Source organism: Cnephaeus nilssonii (assembly GCF_951640355.1).
Source record: "Cnephaeus nilssonii genome assembly, chromosome: 9".
NCBI classification, from domain to species: Eukaryota; Metazoa; Chordata; class Mammalia; order Chiroptera; family Vespertilionidae; genus Cnephaeus; species Cnephaeus nilssonii.
Window position 1 is genome coordinate 20,618,739 of NC_137080.1, and position 24,489 is coordinate 20,643,227.

A 24,489-nucleotide genomic window follows, 5' to 3' on the forward strand; every position below is an offset into this window, starting at 1 on the left:
AAATGAGATCACGTTCTCCTTAGTTGCAGAGCCCTGTGTAGAATCCATCTTATCTCATTCTCAGCCTCATTTTCTTACCTCCCACTGGCCACACCCATTTTATCCAAATTAATTTATATATGTGAGGAGCAGTCTGGTCCAAATCATATTCATTTAACAGATCTTTATTGAGGGCTTACTATGTGCCAGATACTGGGTGCTGGGCTGAGCTATGATCAAAATAGAAGCAGTCCTTGCTTGTGTGGTATATAAACTCTAAATCAGGTTGGATTATGTTTAGGTTAGAATGCTTCATCTTTAGAAAATAAAGTATGTATGACCTTACTGTTTTTTTCAGAAAGCCAAATAAGAATTTTTTCTTCTAATCGATGAAATGATTATGTTTCCGGTTACTACTATGATGTTCAGTGTTTCTGAATGCTTAAGAAAGTACTGTCTTAAACATTGGGATTCATGAGTCACCTGGGGTGCTTGGTGAAACTACAGATTTCCACCCTCTTATTTCAGATCTGGAGTTAGATGGACCGGGTGGGAAGAGATCAATCAAAGAAGTTGTTTGAATATATGCATAACCCATGGACATAGGTCATAGTGTGGTGAAGGCCTGGGGCGGAGTGTGTATTTGTGTGTGTGTGTGTGTGTGTGTGTGTGTGCGCGCGCGTGCACGCGCGGGGTCAATGGGGATGGAAAGGGGACATCTGCAATACTTTCAACAATAAAGATAAATTAAATAAAAAAGACCTTGACTTTTGATGTTTAGTAAGTGCATGAGTGATTCTGATCCAGAGGATCTGCAGTGTAATACAATAAGTCCCCACTGAATGTCGACAATAGGTTCTTGGAACTTTGGTGAAACGAGGTGTAATGAAATCAATTTTACCCTAACTGATATAAACAAGAGTTAAGTTCCTGTGGCATTTCATGGACATTATTACGAAATGGTATTATTTGAGGACCTCCTGTATACTCTGAGACTTGCAGTCTTAAATAAATGTCAAGCATTTTCTCTATGTAGCAAATCATTGGTTCCACTGTAAAAGTGAAAAGCAATATGAAAAGGTGGCATACATAAAGGTGGATTTTTATTATGCTCTGTCATTTGGAATGCAGATTATTTGAAAATGTGACTGTTTGGTCTTTCTTCTTAACTTTTGTGCATTTCCCGCTGTCTGTTCCCATCTCTCAGCAGTAATGGTGTTCTGGGATTTTATCCTGGTCTACTCATTTATAAGGGAGTGGCCATTGATAAAGTCAGTAATGGGATGTATCGCTAGTATTCAGTGTTGTTTAGATTTAGAATGAAATAAAAGGAGAGAGAAAGTGTGTGAAAAAATACGTTGATTTTCACTCAAATATTAGGAAGTTTGTGTTTGTCTCATTTCAAGTACTCTTTTTACATTACAAGTTATTTTACTTTTAAAAATATTAGGTGAATATATGTTCACTGTAAACAATCAAGTGCAACAAACCTATAGAGTGAGAGATATAATTTTTTCCTCATCACTGCCCTGCCATCCCCTTTCTCCCAATATAAGTTTTCTCTGTAGGTTACCACTACTAGTCTATCCTCCTGACCTTTTCCTATACACTGCAAATATATACAGGTGCATATACATGCATATAGTTCCTTTAAAGCAGAAATAAATGTACCATTGACCCCTGAACAAAACAATTTTATACTATGTGGATCCATTTATACACAGATTTTTTTCAGTAAATACTGTAAGTGTATTTCTCTTCCTTATGATATTCTTAATAACTCTTTTCTTTATCTTACTTTATTGTCAAAATACTGTATATAATACATATAACATGCAAAATATGTGTTAATCAACTGTTTACGTTATTGATTAAAACTTCTGGTCAAAAGTAGGCTAATAGAAGTTAAAGTTTTGGGGATTTCAAAGTTATATGTGGATTTTGACTGTGCGAGGTGAGGGGATAGTAAGATATATGATCCATTCATTATTATCTACAGGAGGTATAATTATTCTGTAGTAGTACATTTGATTTTTTTCACCATCTAATGTGTCATGTTTTAATGACCTAAAAAGCTGGTATCCATGCTGATATAACAAAAAAGGATTCCAAGTTGGAGCCATAATTGGTTTGTTCCTGAAGGTCAAACATCTCATTGACTTAAAAGATGTGGACGGTGTCTGGTGCAGGGGATGAGTGTTCACCACCCCTGGGGTGGCCCTAAAGGTTAGTGTGAGAATTTCCCGGTGGTGGTCAGTGTTGGCTGCAGAAGTCCCTGGGATTCTGGGGTACTGTCCACTTGTAGGCACCTGTCATCAGACCATTCAGGAGAAGTAATCAAAAGCCCAGCAGGCTAATCAAAAGTTCTATAGATTGTGTTCAGAATTTTGAAAATATAGAAACTCTACTTTAGGTCTCCTGATAAGGAGCTCCCACTGTTACACATAGTATTCTGGTTCCCAAGCTAGAGCATTGAGTTCTGACCCAGATTCTGGGAAACATAAGACTTTCCTTGGCAATTATGTATTTTTCTAACACCAGGAGGCATTTACTTAATGTGTTGGTTTTGCATATTCTTAGTTTCATAAAATGTTAGTGGGTATCCTCTCTAATAAAATGGTAATATGCAAATTAACCATCACTCCGCTACATAAGCCAGCCCACCAGCCAAGCCACGCCCACCAGCCAATCAGAGCGAGTATGCAAATTAACCCCAATCCAAGATGGCTGCAGCCACAGAGAGCAAGGTTTCCTAGGTAACAGAGGAAGCCAAACTTTCCATAGCCGTTGCAGGCCTAAGCCTCCACTCAAGCTACAAAGTTTCAATTATAAAGGTAAACAAATTCAAACAAATGGCGGCAGAATGGAGCTTGAGCGAGCAGGCCAGGGTTGCCGGCAGCAACCGGGGAAGCAAAGCTTTCCGAACACCCTGGCCGGGCCCACCTGCTTAAGGCAACAAAGTTTCAATTGTAGAAGGTGAATTAACTGCCACAGAAATAGCTGCCCCCCGGAGGGAACAGCAGGCTTGGCTCCACTCCAGGCTACAAAGTTTCAATTGTAGAAGGAAAATAAATTCCAGACACCAGGGCCTCCTCTTGGGTCGCCAGGGGGCGTGGCTGGCCTGCAAACCACCACAGGCCCCTCGCTCAAGCCGCCCCACGCCCCAAGGGAACCCCACCCTGATCCGGGATGCCCTTCAGGGCAAACCAGCTGGCCCCCACCCCTGTACCAGGCCTCTATTCTATCTAATAAAAGAGTAATATACAGATTGATCATCACTGCAACACACAATATAGCTGCCTCCATGTGGTCAAAGATCCTGCCCCCATGTGGACACAAGATGGCCACCACAAGATGGCCAGCAGGAGAGAGCAGTTGGGAGGCACCCGGCCTGCAAGGGAGGGCAGTTGTGAGGGACCAGGCCTGCAAGGGAGGGCAGTTGAGAGGGACCAGGTTTGCAAGGGAGGGCAGTTGGAGGTGATCAACCCTGCAGGAGAGGGCAGTTAGGGGTGACCAGGCTGGCAGAGGAGGGAAGTTGGGGGCAAACAGGCTAGCAGGGGAGCAGTTAAGCATCAACCAGGCTGGCAGTGGAGTGGTTAGGGGGTGATCAGGCTGGCAGGCAGAAGCGGTTAGGGGCAATCAGGAAGGCAGGCAGGCAAGCAGTTGGGAGCCAGCAGTCCTGGATTGTGAGAGGGATGTCCGACTGCCCGTTTAGGCCCGATCCTGGGATCGGGCCTAAACGGGCAGTCGGACATCCCTCCAGGAGTCCCAGATTGGAGAGGGTACAGGCTGGGCTGAGGGACAACCCCCCGCCGTGCACGAATTTCGTGCACCGGGCTTCTAGTATCACATAAGAGAGTATTGAAAGTTGTGTATTTTAAAGCTATTTTGATTATCACTGTGCTTTCAAAGTTACAGGTGTTTTTCTCCCATCAAATTAATGAAGCCTCAACAATCATTAAATTACGTTGTCTCTGACATAGTAACAGTAATTTGTCTAGTGTCCTTAGAATATATATATTTTTCACATGGTTAGTCTACTCCTTGTTCAGCCCCATCCTTTTTATAGTGCATTCTTTGGGGCTTATTTTTCTCATTGAGTGACCTTGTCTTTCTGTGATTTAAACGTTGCAGAAACTGATTGCTAACACTTGGTGGCAGAAGAAGACCAGTTTCAAATGAAACAAGCGTCAATGCAGATCTAGATTCCTCAAGAAATAAATGGGATCTTTTCAAGGAGAGATTAGGATTTTTTTTAAAGCATAAATTATTTTCTGTGTTTCTTAGATGTCTTTTCTGATTTATGATTCTTTCAAGTTACTAACCTAGCACTTAAATGATCACAGTTGTAGTTTATGAATTGGAACTTCCTTGTAGCAACTTTTCACAGAGTCAGACAATAAGAGAACCTTAGAATGAAAGAAATGCTTTTTCTTTTTATTACTACTGTTAGCTACTGTTGTCACTTAGAGTGGTTTGTTTTGAGTACACAATTTGATACACACAAACTAAGGGCAGAAGCGTGGTTATTGGACCACCTGATGATGAGGTTGAGAGGAAGTAGGGAAGAGATTATAGGGCAGTTATCAGAAGAAATAGCAATGGGAAATGGGAAAGGAGTGTGTCTGGATGAATCCGGATGAAAATTTTGTTCTGAAGGTACAATTAAGGGGAAAACTCAGTCCCTGAATAGTTTGGTGACTGAGTATACAGGATCAACATAGTAATGAAATTCTACAATAGGTTGGCTGAATCCCAGCTTTTTACATCCTTCACCAGCCAGGACCCTGTACTATCTCTTCTCTCTCCTACTACCATTATTTACTCCTTATCTCTATCAGATAGCACATTTTCTCAGGGACTTGTTAACTGGCCTGGAATAATTTAGCTGCCCCTCACTTTCTTGGGGCTGCATGAATAATGGGCCTTTATAAACCATTTCAAAATGCAGGAGTGCTAGACTGTTCTTTCTTGAAGGAATCTGTAATAAATTTGAAGGAGCATGAGTCTTCTTGTTTTAGCTCCATTGTTTAGCCCTGGGCAAATCTCATAACCTGTCTTAACCTATGTTTACTCATAGTGCACGTGGTCTTAATGACTCTTGACTCCTGTCCTATTCTGAAATGTCTGTAAGGTAAGCATTTTAACTAAATAGGCTAATTTGGCTTCACAACGAGATATTTTTTAGACTGCAGACTGGCTTTCTCATATGCATGGAAAGAGAATGACAGAAAGGAGAAAGGTCTTTGAGTACTGGTAAGAAAATGGTGGCTATTTGAATCTTTCTACTTCTTCTTCTGAAAATCCTACAGAGCAATATGGACATTGGGGAAAACATCACAAAACTTTAGTGAAACTAGGAGATAGAGAAATCTGTAAATAGCAGATGATCAGTAAGCGTGTCCAGAAGCAAAACTGCAACCAGCAAAACTTGCATGCACATTTGTTTCACTCCCCGAGGGCGAGGGCTCCGCTGTAGGAAGGCACAGAAAGTTTGGAAGGAGGCCCAGAGGAGAAGAATCTCAGGAAGCACCACCTTCAGAAGGGGAGGGAATACCTCAGGTGCAGTGAAGGAGCTCAGGGCTGCTGGTGGAGAGGCAGAGCAGGCAGGCTTTCACAGGGGCCCATATTGTTAAGAAGCGTCAGTCCAGCCCTGACTGGTGAGGCTCAGTTGGTTGAGCGTCATCCTGTGTACCAAAAGGTCACTGGTTTGCTCCCTGGTCAGGTTTTGGATTAGGTGCCTGGTCAGAGTGCATACAGGAGGCAATGAATCCATGTTTCTCTCTCACATTGATGTTTCTCCCTCCCCCTTCCCCTCCCCCTCCCTTCCCCCTCTCTAAAACCATTAAACACACATACACACACACACACACACACACACACACACACACACACACACACATCTATAATAATAAAAGCATAATATGCTAATTAGACCAGACAGCTGAATGACCTTATGGACAACCTTCTGGAAGAAGCCAGGGCTGCAAGGGGGCCGAGCTCCTTGCACGAATTCCGTGCATCAGGCCTCTAGTGTATATATATATATCTATATATAGATATATAGATATATATATATACACACACACTTCACACACATACACACAAATAAAAGGGTAATATGTTAATTAGACTGGGTCAACCAGCCATCTTCCGGATGTCCGAGTTCCAGACAAAGCCATGGTGGTGGGGGTCGAGGTAGAGGCAGTTAGGGGTGATCAGGCCAGCAAGAGAGGGCAGTTGGGGGTGACCAGGCTGGCAGGGGAGGGCAGTTAGGGGCGATCAGGCAGGCAGGGAAGAGCAGTTAGGGGCAATCAGGCTGGCAGGGGTGATCAAGTTGGCAGGCAGAGGTGGTTAGGGGCAATCAGGCAGACAGGCAGAGATGTTAGGGGCGGTCAGGCAGGCAGGCAGGTGAGCGGTTAGGAGCCAGCGGTCCCAGATTGTGAGAGGGATGTCCGACTGCTGGTTTAGGCTCAATACCTTCCACACTGTCTAGGTGTTTAACTCTTTTTTGGATTAAATCTGAAACTGTAGTTTTGTCTCTAGATAATCTGACCAATTTAGGTACATGGTTCCACATTTTTTACCTTGAGGCTATAAAAGCAGAATACATTCGGCCACAATATAAATATGTTGTGGTACAGAGGTTAGTGTTATAGAACAAGTTTAAATTACTTTTTAAGATTTTTCTATGAACGTATTTCTAAATAATCTTCTCTGAAGAACAGCTTCATTGTCCTATTTCATTGTTGAGATCCCAAGAATTTTTTACACCAATGGTTTTCTGGCATTTCTTAATGTTGGGAAATACTGATTTAAGAGGGAAGCTACTGCATTGAAGGAGGAAAACATCTTAGATTAAGTTGTAAATGTATAAGATGCAGAGACATAGAAGCATGGAATAGACTGACAAATCTCAGAGGGAAGACGGGGGTTGTAGGGTGAGAAGAGATTAACCAAATAATTTATATGCATATTTGCATAACTAATGGACACAGACAATAGTGTGGTGAAGGCCTGGTGGGGGGTGAGTGTGGGATGGAGGGGGTCAATGGGGGAAAAATAGGACATCTGTAATACTTTCAACAATAAAGATAAATTTTTTAAAAGTAGCTATTTTTTATACTTAAAAAAGTTGTAAGTGTAGCCCTAGCCGGTTTTGCTCAGTGGATAGATCGTCGGCCTATGGACTGAAGGGTCCCAGGTTCGATTCCGGTCAAGGGCACATACTTAGGTTGCAGGCTCCATCCCTGGCCCTGGTGGGGGTGCATGCAGGAGGTGTGTGTCTCACTCATCATTGATATTTCTATCTCTCTCTTCCTCTCATATTATATATGAGCTTGTAAGTGTATAGATCATATTTGGTGAGGAATTTTGAGGTGGGGGATATTTTGTGTTTATAGAACACATATTCTTTAGTTTATACAATTAAATGTTAAGTTGGTGAGTTTAGGAGAGTATGTCATTATTTGTTCCAAAGAACAAAATATTAGGAAAACAGATGTGATAGGGAGGAGTAGGCTGTAGCTTGTTTACGTTTGAGTGACCTCAAGACTGTGGTGAGCCAAGAACACAGCTGGAGTTTGATCAAGGGGAGTTGAGAGCCCAGCTGAGATGAGCTGTATGGAAACATTTTTGGATGCCTTTTTAGGAGACTCCTCTTCCATCTCATCGTGATTAGAAAAGCCACATGCAAACATAATAACTTATATGGCCAAACAGCATGTGATCTGCCATGCTGCACCTGAGAAGGCTTGAGGTGGGATTGAGAAGAGTTTTGCTAGGTAGACAATGAATGTCTATGGGAACAGACTGTGCTGTAAATAAAGGTGCAGTGTTCAGTGAGCCTGCAGCCTTGAGGACTTCTTGGGTGCTATCGACCTCTTATCTCTCTGGTTCACATGTTGTTAGTCAGTATAAATGAGCTAAATGTTTTTGAACCGAAGCCATGTTCTTCCTCTGTTCTGTTTGGTGGTAAAAAGCTCCAAGTCCAGGAAGCTATACAGTGCCTTCTGTTGGTGGTTTTTGTGAGGTGGTCTGGCTACTAGAAGTTTCATATCACCTGCCCTCTGTGACTGCTTTTCTTTCCACTTGATGCCACCAAGGAGCACCGGCTCCTCTCAGCCTGTGAGTATAGATAGAAGGAGGTGTCAACAGTAGATTTAAAACATACTTCTGAAACTGGACACTAAACAGGTCTGGGCTGCCCGTCACTACTTGAGCCAAATGAAACAGAGACAAGGCTGAATCATATATGAGTGTTTATTCCAATAATGCTGGCAGTATGGGAGAGCAGCAGGTCATCCTGTAAATTCTGCTTTAACCTCCCCTACTATCCAGCTGATTACGGTATCCTATATAATAAAGAGCTAATATGCAAATGGTCATGATGCCCTCACGCCACAACCGCTCAGACACTCAACACTGGGGAGAGAGGAATGGGGACCAGCCAGACACAAATGAGCTCATGAGAGAGGAATGGGGACCAGCCAGGCACAAATGAGCTTGTGAGAGAGGAATGGGGACCAGCCAGGCTGCGGCCCGGGAGAGGGACAAGCCACCCACCCCGTGGTCTCGGGCACCAGCAGCTGGGGCTGTGGCCCACCAACCAAATTCATAGGTTAAAACCTCCAATGTTACTTTTTTGGAGACAGGGTCTTTACAGTGGTAATTACGGTTAAATGAGGTCATAAGGGCAGTGCCCTAATCCAACATGTCTGGTATCAATGAGAAGTGGAAGAGCCACAGGGAGAGGCCATGTGAGCACTCAGCAAGAAGGCGGCAAAGAGAGAGGCCTCTGGAGAAAGCAAACTGGCTGGCACCTTGGTCTTAGGTGTCCAGCCTCTAGAACTGTGAGAAAATAAATTTCAATTGTTTTTTTTTTAAAAAAGAATTGGAAAGTAAGATTTGCTTCAGAGAAGCCTCATGTCAATATATAATCTTATCATAACTTTGAATCACTAACACATACATTTTCATTAGGAGCAGTGATCATTTAAAATGATTTTAATGTCTCCTTGCCCTGGCTGGTTTGGCTCAGTGGATAGAGCTTCGGACTGCAGACTGAAGGGTCCCAGGTTCGATTCCCATCAGGGGTGCATGCCTGGGTTGCATTGCAGGCTTGATCCTCAGTTGGGGGCGTGCAGGAGGCAGCTGATCCATGATTCTCATCATTGATGTTTCTATCTCTCTCTCTCCCTCTCCGAAATCAATAAAAATATACTTTAAAAAATGATTTTAGTTTTTAACCAATATATGTAACCTTTTTCCACTCATGAAAACAAGTGTAAAAAAATTACCATGCCTCTTTAACCAGCTGATGCCCAAAATGACAAGCCAGTTTGGTTTGGCTCTTAATTGACCTTCTGAATTTTGGTTTCAAGACATCATCACAGGCAATACACCCATTTCTTTTATAGTCCCTGCATGACAGGGATAACCTCCTGGAAAACACAGTAGAGCTTTAGGCATGCCCAGCTTACCATCAGTGGGACTCATAATTTCTTTGTCTGATATGCAGCTTGTTTGTATTTTCATCATAGATGCTGTGATTATTATAAAGTCACTATAAGAAATTACCTATTGTATAAAAATTCTTGACCTTCTTAATAACACTGAGATTTCATCATTCCTTTGGCCACAATAACTTTTTCATTGAAATTAAAGATGAATAATAAGTAATTTATCTTTCAGAACCTTAAGTGAATTATTTTTACATTCAGATTGTTAACTAATGTGAATTTTCATATTTCATGGTGCTTTACTTCCTACCTTGAAAATAGAGTTGGTTGCAGAGTAATATAAGTCTGAGCCCTCTTTTGTACATATTAAATTATACACATCATTTAGCTAAGCGTAAATGATAAGGTGAGTGCTTTCTGAGTGAATGATTTCCATTACTTGTCAGATGCAGCCATTAGATGATTCTAAAAATACTCATCATGCTCTCAATGGCATTTTTCCTGTATTGGCTGTTTGGGTACCAAGTTATCATCAACAGTGAAGTTCCTTGGGGCTTCATGGTACATTGTATCAAATGCTTTGAATATCACTGGTAATTTTCCCTAAACTGTGACTGAAACTAGGCTAAAGAGAAATAAAATTTTAGTAATTTCTAATGACTAATTAAGAAAGTCTTGAAAAGCATTTTTTTTGACGTTTCTTACCACTAGTTTATTGTTTCAAAGTCTGATATCCTGTATTTAACTTCCAATTTTCTCTTTTAATGTTATGTTGTATAATTGATATGTCAGTTACACTGGGTACAATTATAAGTGTGAAAAACATAGCTTGCCCATGTTAGGTCCAAGGCAAAATAATTTTCAAACAGAATACCAGGCACTCATTCAATCAAGCATCTTCGGAATTCCAGGATTGAAGCTCCCTTAGCATGCTTTCATTGCAAATACCCTACATATTGTTTCTCTACATTTGAAAAAACCCTGACTCTCTTAGCCTTTGTGTAAGTCAAATTTTCCTGCCTTTAACCATTTTTTGTGTGATTTTCTTTGAGTTCTTCTAACATGCACCTCAATCGATCTTTAAATGACAAGGTGCCTTGAAAAGGGTGTGGCCTATGAAGAAGGGAAGCGGAGAATAATTTTGGGGCTCAAAACCTGCCATCACTCACCTTTTGAGTTTTAAAATATAACCTTGCAGGGTGATGTCTTTGGGGCTATTTTGGCAACCCAATGATCTATTCAGAGAATAGGAGACTTCTTACCTTTATTCTAAATGACATCCAATTTTGATGTACTCATTTATATTCTTAGAATGCTAGTCCTTTCTTTTATTATGAAAGAGAAATACCACCTGCTACAGCTGAATGGCGAGACTAATTTATATAGATTTTACTAGAAAAGAAATATGGGACAAAGAGCTTGAAAATAAAATGTAATATATTGCCAAACAAAAAACTCCCTGGAGAATAAAGAGCATATTAATATTATACATGAGATAAAGCAGGTTATCTGTTTCTGTATACTTTATTATTGAAGATGTTTTCTGATAAGTGCTTGTAATTTCAGTGCCTCCTAGGACTCATGCCTCTTTGAACCACAGCTCTCTCTGTAAATTGAGTTAAATAATTAATTCCATTGTACTCTCTAGTAAAAATTAACACCTTAAGGTTCATGTTGGGAGTATCGGTGAACAATTCTAGCAAAAGAGTTGGTACCTCCTTTTTGCTAAAATTAAATTAATTCACCCAATAGGTTAGGTCAGTGGTCGGCAAACTCATTAGTCAACAGAGCCAAATATCAACAGTACAACGATTGAAATTTCTTTTGAGAGCCAAATTTTTTAAACTTAAACTTCTTCTAACGCCACTTCTTCAAAATAGACTCGCCCAGGCCGTGGTATTTTGTGGAAGAGCCACACTCAAGGGGCCAAAGAGCCTCATGTGGCTCGCGAGACGCAGTTTGCCGACCACGGGGTTAGGTGAATGTTTCCCTTATTTCTTACCTTAAAAAATAATGGTACAAAACTCAAATGGAGATTATAGTGGCTAGTCAGTGTTGCTGGCATTGGTATCTGAAGGTTCTTCTTTTTCTGCTAAGTTATCACTTGTCTTTTTCTGCTAAGTTATCACTTGTCTTTTGTCTGCCTCCCACATTTCCTACCATCCCGCAAAACACACACACACACACACACACACACACACACACACACACACACACACACTGGCATTTACTATATTTCACTGGTATAAGCACTTTCATAAATTCACTTAGTCCATATAACACTTGGAGGTAGGTACTGTTATCCTCATTTTACAGTTGAGGAAACTGAAGGGAAGCCACATGGCTGAAAAATGGCAGAGCCTGGAGTTGAACTCATGTATTCTGACTGCTCCTTAGCATAATGGTCTGCTGTGGCATTCTATTCACCAAACCAAAAGGAATCCACTCACTTTCATTCTTATTGAACCCTAAATGAATAGAATTTGATATTGTCAACAATCCTCCTTTGCATTTGTGACAATTATTTATGGAGCACTTCTCCAGGTCAAGCACTGTTCTAGGCACTGGGGATATTTCAGTGACAAAAAATCAGACGAAAATCCTTTTCTATGTGGAGCTTACATTCTAATGGGGAGGGATACATAATGACAGACAATGAAAAATAAGCATAATAAAGTCAGTCACATAGTATGTTATGTAATGGTAACATAGATGGTAAATGCTGTGGGAAAATATACATAAATCTATATAAAGAGATGGGTAGAGAGGATTTGGAAGTACCTCTTGGGGTGGGAGTACAAATTAAATGGATGGTCAGGTGAGGCTCATCTAAGCAAGGAATGAAAGGAGTTGGGAGATGGGCCATGACGGTATCTGGGAGAAGAACATTCCAGGAAGAGCAAACAGGCAGAATAGGCCTTGAGGTGGGCTTGTGCCTGGCATGTTCATGGAAGAGCAAGGAGGCCAGGGACGCTGGGGAGGCACAGGGGAGAGCAGTCGGAGACCAGGCCTGAGAGGTTCAGAGACGGCACAGCAGGAATTTGACTCTTTGAGAGAACGAGGGACTCTTTGGAGAATTATCAAAATAGCTGGTTATTAAATAGTTCTCATGGTACAATCACATTCCTATAAAAATAATAAGTACTTTATTTCGCAGAGAAAAATAAAATACATGATATAATTATAGTAGCCATTTTGGGTGATTTAATCATAAAATTTTTGTTTTTATATCTATTTAAAATTTTTTAAATTAATTTTTGTGACTCAAAAGAGCAAATATGTATTCTACGTATGTTTTGTAGTAAGATTTGTATAAATATATTCTGAAAACAATATATATGTATAGAAAAGGCATGAAGGATATACACTCCAGTGTTAATAATGTATCTGCATATATAAAAGCCTAAGCGACCAGCTGACCGGCTGACTGGCCAGTAGCTATGATGTGCAGTGACCACCAGGGGGCTGATGCTCAATACAGGAGCTGCCGAGCGACAGCAATTTTGCAGAGTGCCCTCTCATACTCTGGGACCCCTCAGGGGATGATGGAATGCCGATTTTGGCCTGATCCCTGTAGGCCAGGCCGAGGAACCCCACTTGCCAGAGGGACCCTGCTCACTCCACAGACACCCTTCTGTGCAGCCTGCCGGTGAGGGACTGCAGGAGGTTGGCTCTAGGGTGTGTCCAGCCCATCTGACCCAGTCCCGCCCCACTGGCCACCTTCTAATTAATTTCCTTCCAATGTTCATGAATTCGTGCACCAGGCATCTAGTTTTATATACTGTATTTTCTGGCGTATAAGATGACTTTTTAACCCAGGAAAATCTTCTCAAAAGTCGGGGGTCATCTTATATGCTAGGTGTCATCTTATAGGGTGGGTATATCCCAAACTCTATATTTTAACTGGAAAAGTTGGGGGTCGTCTTATATGCCCAGTCGTCTTATACGCTGGAAAATACGGTAAATATGGTCGTGAGTGATTTTTCTTTCTTTCTTTCTGGTTTCTTCATATTTTCTAATTTTTAACCCTTGACAAATATTGCCAAGGTAATATTTTAAAAATTATAAACGAAAAGGAAAAGTTCATACGTGATCAGCCAGTAAACTTGTCCTGTATAGTATTGTACCTTCATCTTAAAGACTGTGTTTTGGACTGAGACTGGGTGCAGGACCATTTGTATAGTAAGGGGAAGGGTCTATAGTCTTTCCTGTCTGGGGAAACTACAGAGGTATCAAGGACACCGCACTATAATTTTTCACCAGCCCTCTTTCTGCTATGAAAGCCACTGAGAATTAGGAGGGGCAGGTAGAGGAGAACTTGGAAGTGCCCTCCCCCAACTCAAATAACCTTAAACCGTCTTTGATGTGATTCTTACATAAGGAGTTGTAAAAGTGCATCCATCTTATTAACACTGTTGTACACTATAAAATGTTATGGCCCATATCACTTTTCAAAATTCATTTCTTCATTGTTGTTGAAGATAATTACTCTTTTCTTCTTATCTCAAATTTCAACTTGATATACTTTAATATTTCTGAAGCTTAAAATATATGAAGTTTTGAATGTTGCCAGATTTAAACATAATACTCTTTAATGATTTTTTTATACAGCTCATCCTAGTCAAGGAGACTTTAAAAACAGCTTTCCAACAATTTTGTGATATCCATTAAAATTCTTGCAGCTAGTGTTGTGTACCAAAATGTAATGTCAGATTCTAAGAAAGTGATATAAATATGTTTGCACTGGCTACCTAAATGAAATGATTGATTGACGTGATTTTGTTTTGTCATTTCAAGGGAGTGAAAAAAATAGATCCCAAATTCTATGAAAAATTTATCAGTCACAGATTTGGAGATGAAATGCTACACCGCATTGATCTTTGCTCCATGCTGAAGAAAAAGCAAAGTAATGGTTATTATCACTGTGAATCTTCAATTGTGATTGGTGAGTGCCTTTTGAAAAGTATTTACTTAATTTTCATTTTTTTTAGTATTTTTACTTTTGATTTCTTTAGACTTATTTTTGCAAATATTTAGGACTATTGTATATGTTTTTCTCAAGGACATATTTTTCTAAATATGTGGTTTGGGAATACTACATTGAAAATTGTGTAGAACATATTTGGTATTCATATGTATCAGTCAAGATTTTAGTACACATAGTTTTTCTCCTTTTGTGCCTCAAATATAATTATAACGCAGTCTTAAAATATTGATTTAAAGTGCACTTCAGTTTAATTTTATTTCATGAGTATGAAGAAAGCATTTTCTTCAGTGAAGGCCTACACGGCCACACCATTCTACACCAGGCATTTTCATGTTTGCTGCTTTTAATTAGGAGTAGAATGTTCCAGCACATAAAGGTTCAGTCTGGAAAGCCTTTGTAGGTGCCCTGCAAAGACTGAAAACTCATCCTTGGATTTCTTCCCTAAAGGAAACATGTTTTGAGGGGAAACAAATACTCATACATAAATGCTCTAGCATCTCTCAGGGAGAGGCATGTGATGAGATAGGCTCATACATACTCATGTTTCTGAGTGGAAAATGTGCACACCAAAGGGAGATTCTGAGAGAACTGGAACAAGTCTTCCCCCACTGTCTGCAACGTGAGTGTATTTCAAAGGAGGCTGATCTGTTGTGATTCAAATTTACTACTTCAAACCAGGCACTATTCTTATAAAATCGTGGACGTCAAGACAATCCCACATGAGAATACTCAAAGAAGATACATGATTCTAAATATTTCAAGGTCTTCAACCAAGATAATTTCTCTACACTACAGCGTGAATAAAACACACACACACAAAAACAAAACTATGGAAAGATATGCCCTGAAAGGATCTTAATACTGCAGCTTATTAAAGCACTTTAAAAAATGTTCAAGAGACACAATTGTATTTCCGAATTCTCACTAGAAATCTTCAAAGAAGTCATCATTTTACTTCCAAAGATTTTAGATACCCAGCATGTCATTTGAATTTTATGCTCTAAAATATTTCACATCGACTGTAAAGAATGTTTTGTGTGTTTTTTTGGTTTCAGAATTTCTTTCATGTTTTCAGAGTTGAGGACCAAACCTTTCTGTTTAGGTTCATTGTAAAAGGCAAATTCAAATCCTTCTTGTGGAATACAGATTTTGGCTAGTTTTCCACGTCTTCTCTGTAATTACTTTAGGCCAGCCTTTAAAGAGAACTGTGTACTTCATGGCCCCTTCTATTCCCCCTCTCATTTTAAAAAACAAACTAAAAAACAAAATATGTGAATTTTACAGAAGATATCGTGGGACTGCATTATACAGTTTATTGCATGCTTCACCTGTGTTGCCATTAGACAGCTCTGCTCAGTTCACCCCAAATCACTATGTTTAGCCACTGAATTTTTCTTTGCTTGCTCTTATTCCACTGAATTTTTCTTTGCTTGCACATGCCCAGGTTGTGGCCTAGATCCCCAGTAGGGGGCGTGCAGGAGGCAGCCGATCAGTGATTCTCATCATTGATGTCTCTATCTCTCTCTCCCTCTCTCTTCCTCTCTGAAATCAATAAAAATATATTTTAAAAAATAAATAAAATTAATATCTATACCTAAAATGATAATTATTATGTTAAAATTAACAAGTTTAATGCACACTAGAGTTATTTTATTTGCTATGGATAATCATTGATTTTCTCAATCTAACCTGAGTTTGGAAGTAATATTCACAGGATTTGGGAGCATTTAGATGATATGTGGGAAACAATGAGGGGTTCTGTGCTCTTTACTCAGTGTGGTTGTGCCCTGAGGGGTCTGGAAAAAGCTTACTCTGACAGTTCAAAGGTAAGTTATCTTAGATGCAAAAGGACAATAGACAGGCTCACTTAAGGTAAAGGTTGACCTTTGTCAAGGAAGCTGCGGGCCTAAGACATGACTATCCTCCATGACTACCCGCCATGACTCGCTTTTAGTTAGGAATTTTATGTTCAGACCATCCTATGTGGTTACTTTAGGTCTCTGAGTCTGTAGGGCCTGCCATACTGGCCTCCCCCGAGTGTGTCAGGTTTGGTATGTGGCCCCTTTTTTGTCTACAGATATAGATAGATATATATCTATATTCTAAATTTTTTCATTTGCGCTTTTAATCTGCGTTATGATTATTAATGTAAGTACTCAGCACAGATGATTAACACAGAAATCCAGGTACTAAAAGTGGGTGTGAAATAGGGATTTAGTTTTAGGAATATATTTTTATAATTTTTTTATACCACTCCAACCTTAGTCTGTCTTCCAAAGATGACAAATTAGCAGCCTTTCACGTTGTACTTGATTGGAACAGGGTTGTTGTTCTTGTTTGCCTGTTTGTTTTCTTCTCTCTAATTTGAATAGCTTGCCAATAGTTGGTGACGTCACGTAAAAAATCTGGGTCTCTGCCACGTTCTGAACAATTTGGTCCCACATTCTTGCATGGCTGGGATTTCCTGAATGCAGTAGTGGACACATTGACCTTGAAAGTAGCTGCCTTTTATCATTCCCCCTAACTCTACTGATTTTCTTATAAAGTTTGCTTAACTGTTCACACTACCTGCTTGGCTCGTGAAGGCGCTGGAGTTTGGACCCCCTGCCAGCTGTTGCTGGTCCCTGTGTCTACTTTACATTTCCAAGCTGGGCATTATCTCCATCTTCTGCCATCTATACCTGTATGTGGAGTGTTAGGGGAGTTTGCTAGGATGTGGAAGTAATATTCATATTTTCAGATACAAGGAATGGTGCTACATTTTTGTTCTCTCATAATCAAAACTTTGGGTGACATCATGCCTACTTAGCATCGGGCTACAACTCTTTACAAACCTAACTGCACTAGCCAGTTATAATTCAAATCCTCCATCCACCCACTCCCCAAAAAAGGAAGAAAACCAAGAATGAAATATGGTTCAGATCGCCTAGGATGATGAAAGCTGTTTCTGTGAGCTACTTATTGGAGCTGGGTGAATTAATTTTTCTCAGGCAGCTATGCTCCAGTTATATTTCCTTAGGGAAGGTCATTGACTAAATGACATCCTTTGCAAAACTGATGAGCAATTTAGTGCTTGCAAAGACTACTTTACTTTCAGCTATCAGACATCTTATAGGGAGCAGTAGGGAATTTGGCAAGGTCTAGAAGGTATTTATTTTGCAGGCTAGTGTGTTTCTTGATAATTTCTGCAAGCAGAGGTGGGAACAGTGATTTTCTGGGAATGCCAACCTTTTTTTTGTTTAATAATAATTCATCATTAATTTAATATTATTGAACATATACAATGTGTATACCCCTCTCTTGGGTATCATGAAATACAGAGGACTGTAAGACATTCTCCTTAAGAGTGATATGAGTCAGTGGGCAGCTAAGATTACACCTGAGAAATGGAGAAGGAAGAGGAGTAGATGGATAGGGCTTGTCAATAATGGGCTTTGGTAAAGGACACAGTGGAAGACGCTTATAATTTTACCTTCTGGGAGAATGTGAGGTTGGTGAATGCCAGAGTTTTGATAAATAAGATGAGATCGAGGAGTAGACAGATGGAATGTAGAGAAAGGGTTTTATTCTAGGAGCATTAGGTGTGGTTTACAGGGGTGAAGAACAATGAACTAGGAGGCAGGGTAGGGACAGTATTAGTGGAAGGGAGCACACTACAAAGACTATAGTGATGGAGTCTACTGTCTAGTTAGCGGAGGAAGCCACAAAGGAGGAGGTTGCTTGGTTTGTGTGTTTGAGGAGTTGGTGAGGGAGGTAGGAAAGGAGATGGGCACAGTCACACCTACGGAGGCAGTGAATACGCAATAAAGGAGACTGAGTAGACAGATGTGGATAAAAAGATGGTGAAGTTTACTACTCTAACCTAATGACACAGGATTGGACCTTCAAGACTGTAGCACGATGCAATGAGGGGGTGGGGTTGTGCCAACTGTAGGCTCAAATAGAAGCAAACAGGTCTGCACAGATATGGTGATAGTAGAAGAAAAAGGTCATACATAGTCAGATAAGTTAGAATCATCACAGCTATAGTCCATTCCGTCTGTATCCAAAGCCAAACAAATCAGACCAAGATATCAGACTTTATGGGCTGAAACTCTATGGAGAATTCTGAGTTGAGTCAATGAATTTAATTTATTCAGATGTCCCTGCTTTTTGAGAACCACTGTTAAGAGACCTGAACAGCTTAGACCAATCCAGTGACTACCAGTAGCGACATCCAGGTGGTAGTTCAGCCAAAAGAAAAGGACTTTTGGGGTTGCATCTGGGGCGATCCTCAGCTCTGACTTTGGTGTCCTAACCTTCAGTGCTCCTTTACCCTTAAGGGCCAGGGCATAAACATCAGTTCTTAATGAACAGGGAAATTGTCAGTAATGTTTAATAGTATAAAGAAGTCCTAAGACCAAAACATTTAAGAGTTGCTGCTGTAGTTCATGGTTCAGTAAACCATGAAATAATTTAGTCCTCAGACAACTCTCCAAAATTAATTTTTATCAATATTTCTAATCATTTCTTTCAACAAATTAATTTTGATGGCTACTCAGCTATCTCTCTATAAAATATAAACTGGTTTGATAATTTCCATTCAAACATTCATTCTGTGGTAAAAATGTAACAAGTGCAAAAATACCCCACACTGACAGTGCATATACTGATGTATGAAATGTCTTATTTAAAAAGCATTATTACGTGAAATTGGTATTTTATACAAATATCTCTTTGTGGTGGGCAGTACCAAAATTTTGACTTTTTTTTTTTTTTGCATAAGCTGTCAGGGAGATGATTAAGAAAATTTTATCTCTACTTAAAACAGTGATTTCCAACCTTTTTCTTCTCATGGCACACATAAACTAATTACTAAAATTCTGGGGCACACCAAAAAATATATTTTGGGCTGATCTGACCCAAAAAAATAGATGTAACTTTGATTCATTCATACTAGATGGCTATTGTTGTGTTGGCTGTTGTCATTTTTTTATTTGACAATCTAAGGGAAAAGAGATCAGTGCTTCTGACTAAATAGTCCGGTATTGCATGTTTTAAAAATTCTTGCGGCACACCAGTTGAAAATCTCTGACTTAGACCAATTAAGATGAGTCTGTTTCAGGCATGTTAAAAGAGGGAATTAGTTTATCATCTGAGGAAACTAGACATTTCTTTTCACTTGAAAACTTTAGCAGTTGAAAATTTTCTCTGTTCAAAATTATCAAGTAATTTAAGAAGAACTCCACAGAGGGTGTTTTATTATTTACTTTATGACACAGAAATTGAGTGACCATATAATTTATCATTCAAATGGTAGAAGTGTGCTATGCTGGGGTAAAAGAAGCAAACTAAAACTATCCTGGTTTAACTGGGACTGATGTCATCCTTCCTAGAAAGCATAGTGTTCTTTAAAAAGCAGAGCTTTTGACACGTTAAAATGCAGTATTTCAGATGCCAATCTGGCTCCTTTTTGTAATCTACTTATCCTCTTCTGAAATGTTTGCTTTTGATGAAACGTGTCTTGTAAGAAGAAAGTGTTTGGAGTTTCACTGTTATATGCCCCTATAAAAATGGAAGGCAATTCATAATCAGAACCCTCATCTTATTTCTTATATCTATCTGAGTTAGAGGAAGTAACTGAGGTTAAGTAACTGAGAAAATTAATCTTAGTGATGGCTCACTGTGTTTTAACTGGTGTATCAGCTATTAATCTGGATGCTAACACAAAGTGGCAGCTGTGGCTCAAGCTATTTTGAAAATTCAACCATCTGTTGGCCTGGTTTCAAACCTTATGATTTCTATTAGCTGCCTTAGGAACCCTACATATTAAAGGGGCAGTGCTATGTGGTAAATTTAACTATCAGGCAAATTAGAATGATGCAGTAATAATTTGTTATTTTATGATTTATTTGTAGAGCCTTCAAATTTAAGTGTATTTTAGAAAACATGAAAATAGTTTTTTCCCATGTGTATGCTTATTTTATTTTTTAAATTTATTTTTCAATTACAGTTGACATATAATATTGTATGAGTTTTAGGTGAACAACATAGCGATTAGACATTTATCTACCCTACAAAGTGATTACTCCGATAAGTCTAGTACCCATCTAACACCATCCAGTTATTACAATATTATTGACTATATAGTCAATAGTGAATTCCAGATTTTAAAAAAATGAACTACATGAATGAATGATTGGAGTGCAGAGTCTGTGGTTAAACAAAGCCACCAGGATACAGCTAATTAGTGTTAGGAGACCCTTCCAGTTGCCCAAGTTATGGCTAACTAGCCCATCATATTGTCTAATTGCCTCTGAATACATTTTCACCACACTAAAAATGCTTATTTTTTAAAAGTTCCAAGCACAGTGCCTGACAAATAATGTTATAAAATGTTAGTTATTAATATTAATAGCAGTACAAGTTGTATTAGAATACTTATTACAGCAGTATTCTTACTTTTCTAACACCAAAATGCCCATTTCAGGTTATATAGATTTACATTATTCTTAATGTTTTCCTTAAATTGGCATGTGATTAACATTGGTGCATTTTCAAAATAAAAAAAAAATCTCTCTGTGTGTATATACTAGTACACATGGGCAAAGGAGGTTTATAATTGTGAGTACATGATACACTTTATTCTTGTATTATTAATTAGTTATTGTATTATTTTCCATACAAACAACTGTAAACCTACTTTTGCCCCACCATGTATATGATTTATGTATGTAAATACAGTGTTGAAGATAAAAACTTGACTTTTGGGAGGAAAACAATAAATTTGGCAAATCTATTTAATGTAGTATTTAAACTAAAGAATTAATTTGCTAATGTGGTGAAATCACAAGAGACAAACATATGAAATGGATTTTCTTCTTCATTTTAGTGAAGCATGGAGGAGTTGGAAAGGATGCAGAATAGAGTGTAATAGAGAGAGAAAAACAGTGACCCAGAAGTTCCTAGAGTGAGACAGACCTGGTCTAATGACCACTGCCACTTCCTAACTAGGCAGCCTTAATGACCCCAAGCCCATAAGATAGGGCTAATAATGGTGGTTACCTCATACAAATGGGAGAAAGGAATAAGATAATGCCTGAACAGCATTTAGCATCATGCCTGACACATATGCAGTATTCACTTACTAGTGCCCATTATTATTGCTGTTATTTTTTCAAATTGTATGTAGAATTCTTCAGACCAGGACAGAGAAGGCCAAAGATTGACTTAAGGAAGGGTTAGAATTTCTAAAAAGTCAATTTCTTCTTAATCTTTACAAGTAGTACACTGTTCTAGGAATTAGGAAAAACTTTAGACTCTGAAAGATTGTTAAACACTGGAACCATGTGTTAAGGGATTTGTGAAATTTCCTTTAAGGGGGAAGAGAGAGTACCATTTATGAGGTCATCTAACCTGGAGGTCTGAGTGACCTCATGAAGTTTCTTCCATCATTTTAATTCACAAGTTCTCTATTTTGTGTTAAATTGTTGTGTTTTAGTTTTTGCCAAAGCTAGACTTTCTGATTAACTGGAAGAGAAGTAATAAAACTCTCACTGTCCAGCCCTGTCTAAAATTCTAATCCACTGTATTCTTCTTTTGTTATGTATTTACTCTTAAAATAGGAATTGGAAGGGAGAGTGTGACTGTAGTGAGTAAATGGCTCTTGGCTATCGCACCCTGGCAGAGTGAGCTTGGGATTCATTGATCTGCCTGATCTATCAGTTCATTCCTAGCTCCCTAGGGGCATTTGAAGAGCTGCTGGCTGCTCACATAAAGACTCCTTCACTGTTAAACTTCTTTAGTCTCTTTATGTTGTTATAATTTATTGAACAGATATTTATTGAACTCACCAGGTGCCAGGCATTATGCTGTCTGTATATCGAAGATCGAAGATGTAGTGAACTTAATGGGAACCAAGTGAGGGTACTTCTAATTTGGCTGGGGTTTGAGCTGAAAATGAGAATATGGGAAGGGAGACTGGGGAAAGGAAGGTGTTTTCCAGTTGAATAGCTACTCAGAGGACAATAAGTAATTCATTCTGCATATGAATTACTTGTCATTTAGATCTTATCTTAATTCAGATCTTAGTTTGTAGGGAATGGGGGCCATCAACATTTTGGAGTTTAAAATGTCACAATCTGATTTGTGCTTTAGAAAGGTCACTCCACCAGTAGTATAAACCATGGTGGTTGAGAGGGAACAGGACACTGAATCAGCAAGATGAGTAAGAAGGCTGCGTGCTAGTCTAGGCAGGTTCTGATAATAGCCTGCAGGTAGCATTTGCAGAGGAGGTGAGAAGGAACAATGTATTGCAGATCTAGGTAGGCAGGAGAAACAGTCTTTTCAGTATAGGGTGGATGGTGAAAGATGGCAGAATTCTAGGATAGCTGCCGGGTGTGCTAGTACATGGTAGTGCCCTACACCAGTGTAGAGGATAAAAGAAAAAACAGATTTTGGTGACAAGAAGATGATGAGTTCGTCTTTATATATAATAAAGCACCTGTGGACAAATCAAGGGACAGGTCCGGAGAGAGGTCTGGGACACAGGTGACATATCCGAGAGATGGATATGGGATTCAGTGGCATTAGATTGGTAGATAAAGCTGTGGGTATGAATGAAGTAGCTGAGGGGTACCTGGGCAACCTGGGACTTCAGACTAGTTTTGCAGCTAGTTACCTGAGATAACTATTGTAGAGGAAGGAAGGAGACCTTAAACAAAGGAGCTAGGAAGAGATAAAAGGTTGTGGAACTTATTTAAGTCAATATGACATCCATTTATTGTTTCTTGTTGGTCAATGCGATCTGGACAGCAATGACATAAAAATTCCCTTTTACTATTCAAGTTTACTTCATCTATTCTACAGAGAAACTTGTTGTGATAAAACCAGGGTTAATGAGGGTTAAGGAAACATGGAGTGTATGTTACTTTTTTTTATGAAGTTTAAATTCTGTCTTCTTCCATTAACCTGTAAATATATTTTGATATTTTGTCTGACTTTAATATCCTAATATATAAAAAGCAAGGGGCCATCACGACCAAAACAGCCAGAGAGACAACTGAACAGCAGGCTGCGTGGGGCGTCCAGGTCGTCAGGGGGGTTAGTGAGGAATGACCAAATGACTGAACAGCTGGCTGCATGGGGCAACCAGGATGGCAGGGGGGGCAGTTGGTGGCAACCAGGCCGGCAGGGGGGGCAGTAAGGGGCGACCAGGCCGGTGGTGGGAGCAGTTAGGGGAAGCCAGGCCAGCAATGGGGGGCAGTTGGGGGTAACTAGGCTGGCAGAGGGGGGCACTTTAGGGGTGATCAGGCAGGCAGGCAGGTGAGCAGTTAGGAGCCAGTGGTCCTGGATTGTGAGAGGGATGTCTGACTGCTGGTTTAGGCCCAATCCCTGGGAGTCGGACATCCCCCGAGGGGTCCTGGTTTGGTGAGGGTGCAGGCTGGGCTGAGGGGACCCCTCCTCCCCCCATGCATGAATTTCATGCACCGGGCCTCTAGTGTTTGATGTAAAATGCCTCAAGCACTAATTATAACTAACTAAGAAAACAACATTTTGTCACTTCATGAATTGTGGTTTTATTTAATCTGCTGTTGACTAGAATATTCAGGTGAATATTTTGTCTTGATTCTGGCTATGAGTAAAGGAAACTACATTAGATCTTCACAAATTTTATGTTTCATACCAGGGAACCATAGCTGCCAAATATATTTTCATTGCTAACAGCTAGACAAAATATTATCAACAATAAAATGGATATATATAAATTTAAAAAGCAAAAGCTTTTGCTTAAGAAGTCAGTCTTAACATAATAAGCTTTAGAGAGGCAGTTCACAGTTTTGCTGCTTGTTCTCCAGCTATGCATTTAGCAAGAAAGATGTTTATAAGTGTGGCATACATTTAATCGCGTACAATAGTTTTTTAAAAAATTATTATTAGCATGATACTCTTTTTCAATGATTTACTGTTTAGGGCTTTTTCTTTTGTTGTTATACAAAATTACTTATAGACTCTTTCAATCACTTGCCTAATTTTAATTGACCAAACAGTGGATTCACATTTTTATTGAAAGAAAGGTAAATA

At 39.5% G+C, this 24,489-nt stretch overlaps 1 protein-coding gene across 5 annotated transcripts in view; it reads left to right on the forward strand.

The window, feature by feature from the left end:
* Positions 1 to 24,489, forward strand: part of AKAP7 (A-kinase anchoring protein 7) — an 81,817-nt gene that overhangs the window by 36,163 nt on the left and 21,165 nt on the right. For all 5 annotated transcript variants that reach the window (XM_079780898.1, XM_079780899.1, XM_079780900.1 and 2 more), the window contains exon 8: positions 14,238 to 14,385. In XM_079780898.1, the coding sequence (XP_079637024.1) occupies positions 14,238 to 14,385 (148 nt within the window). The remainder of the gene's footprint in view (positions 1 to 14,237; positions 14,386 to 24,489) is intronic.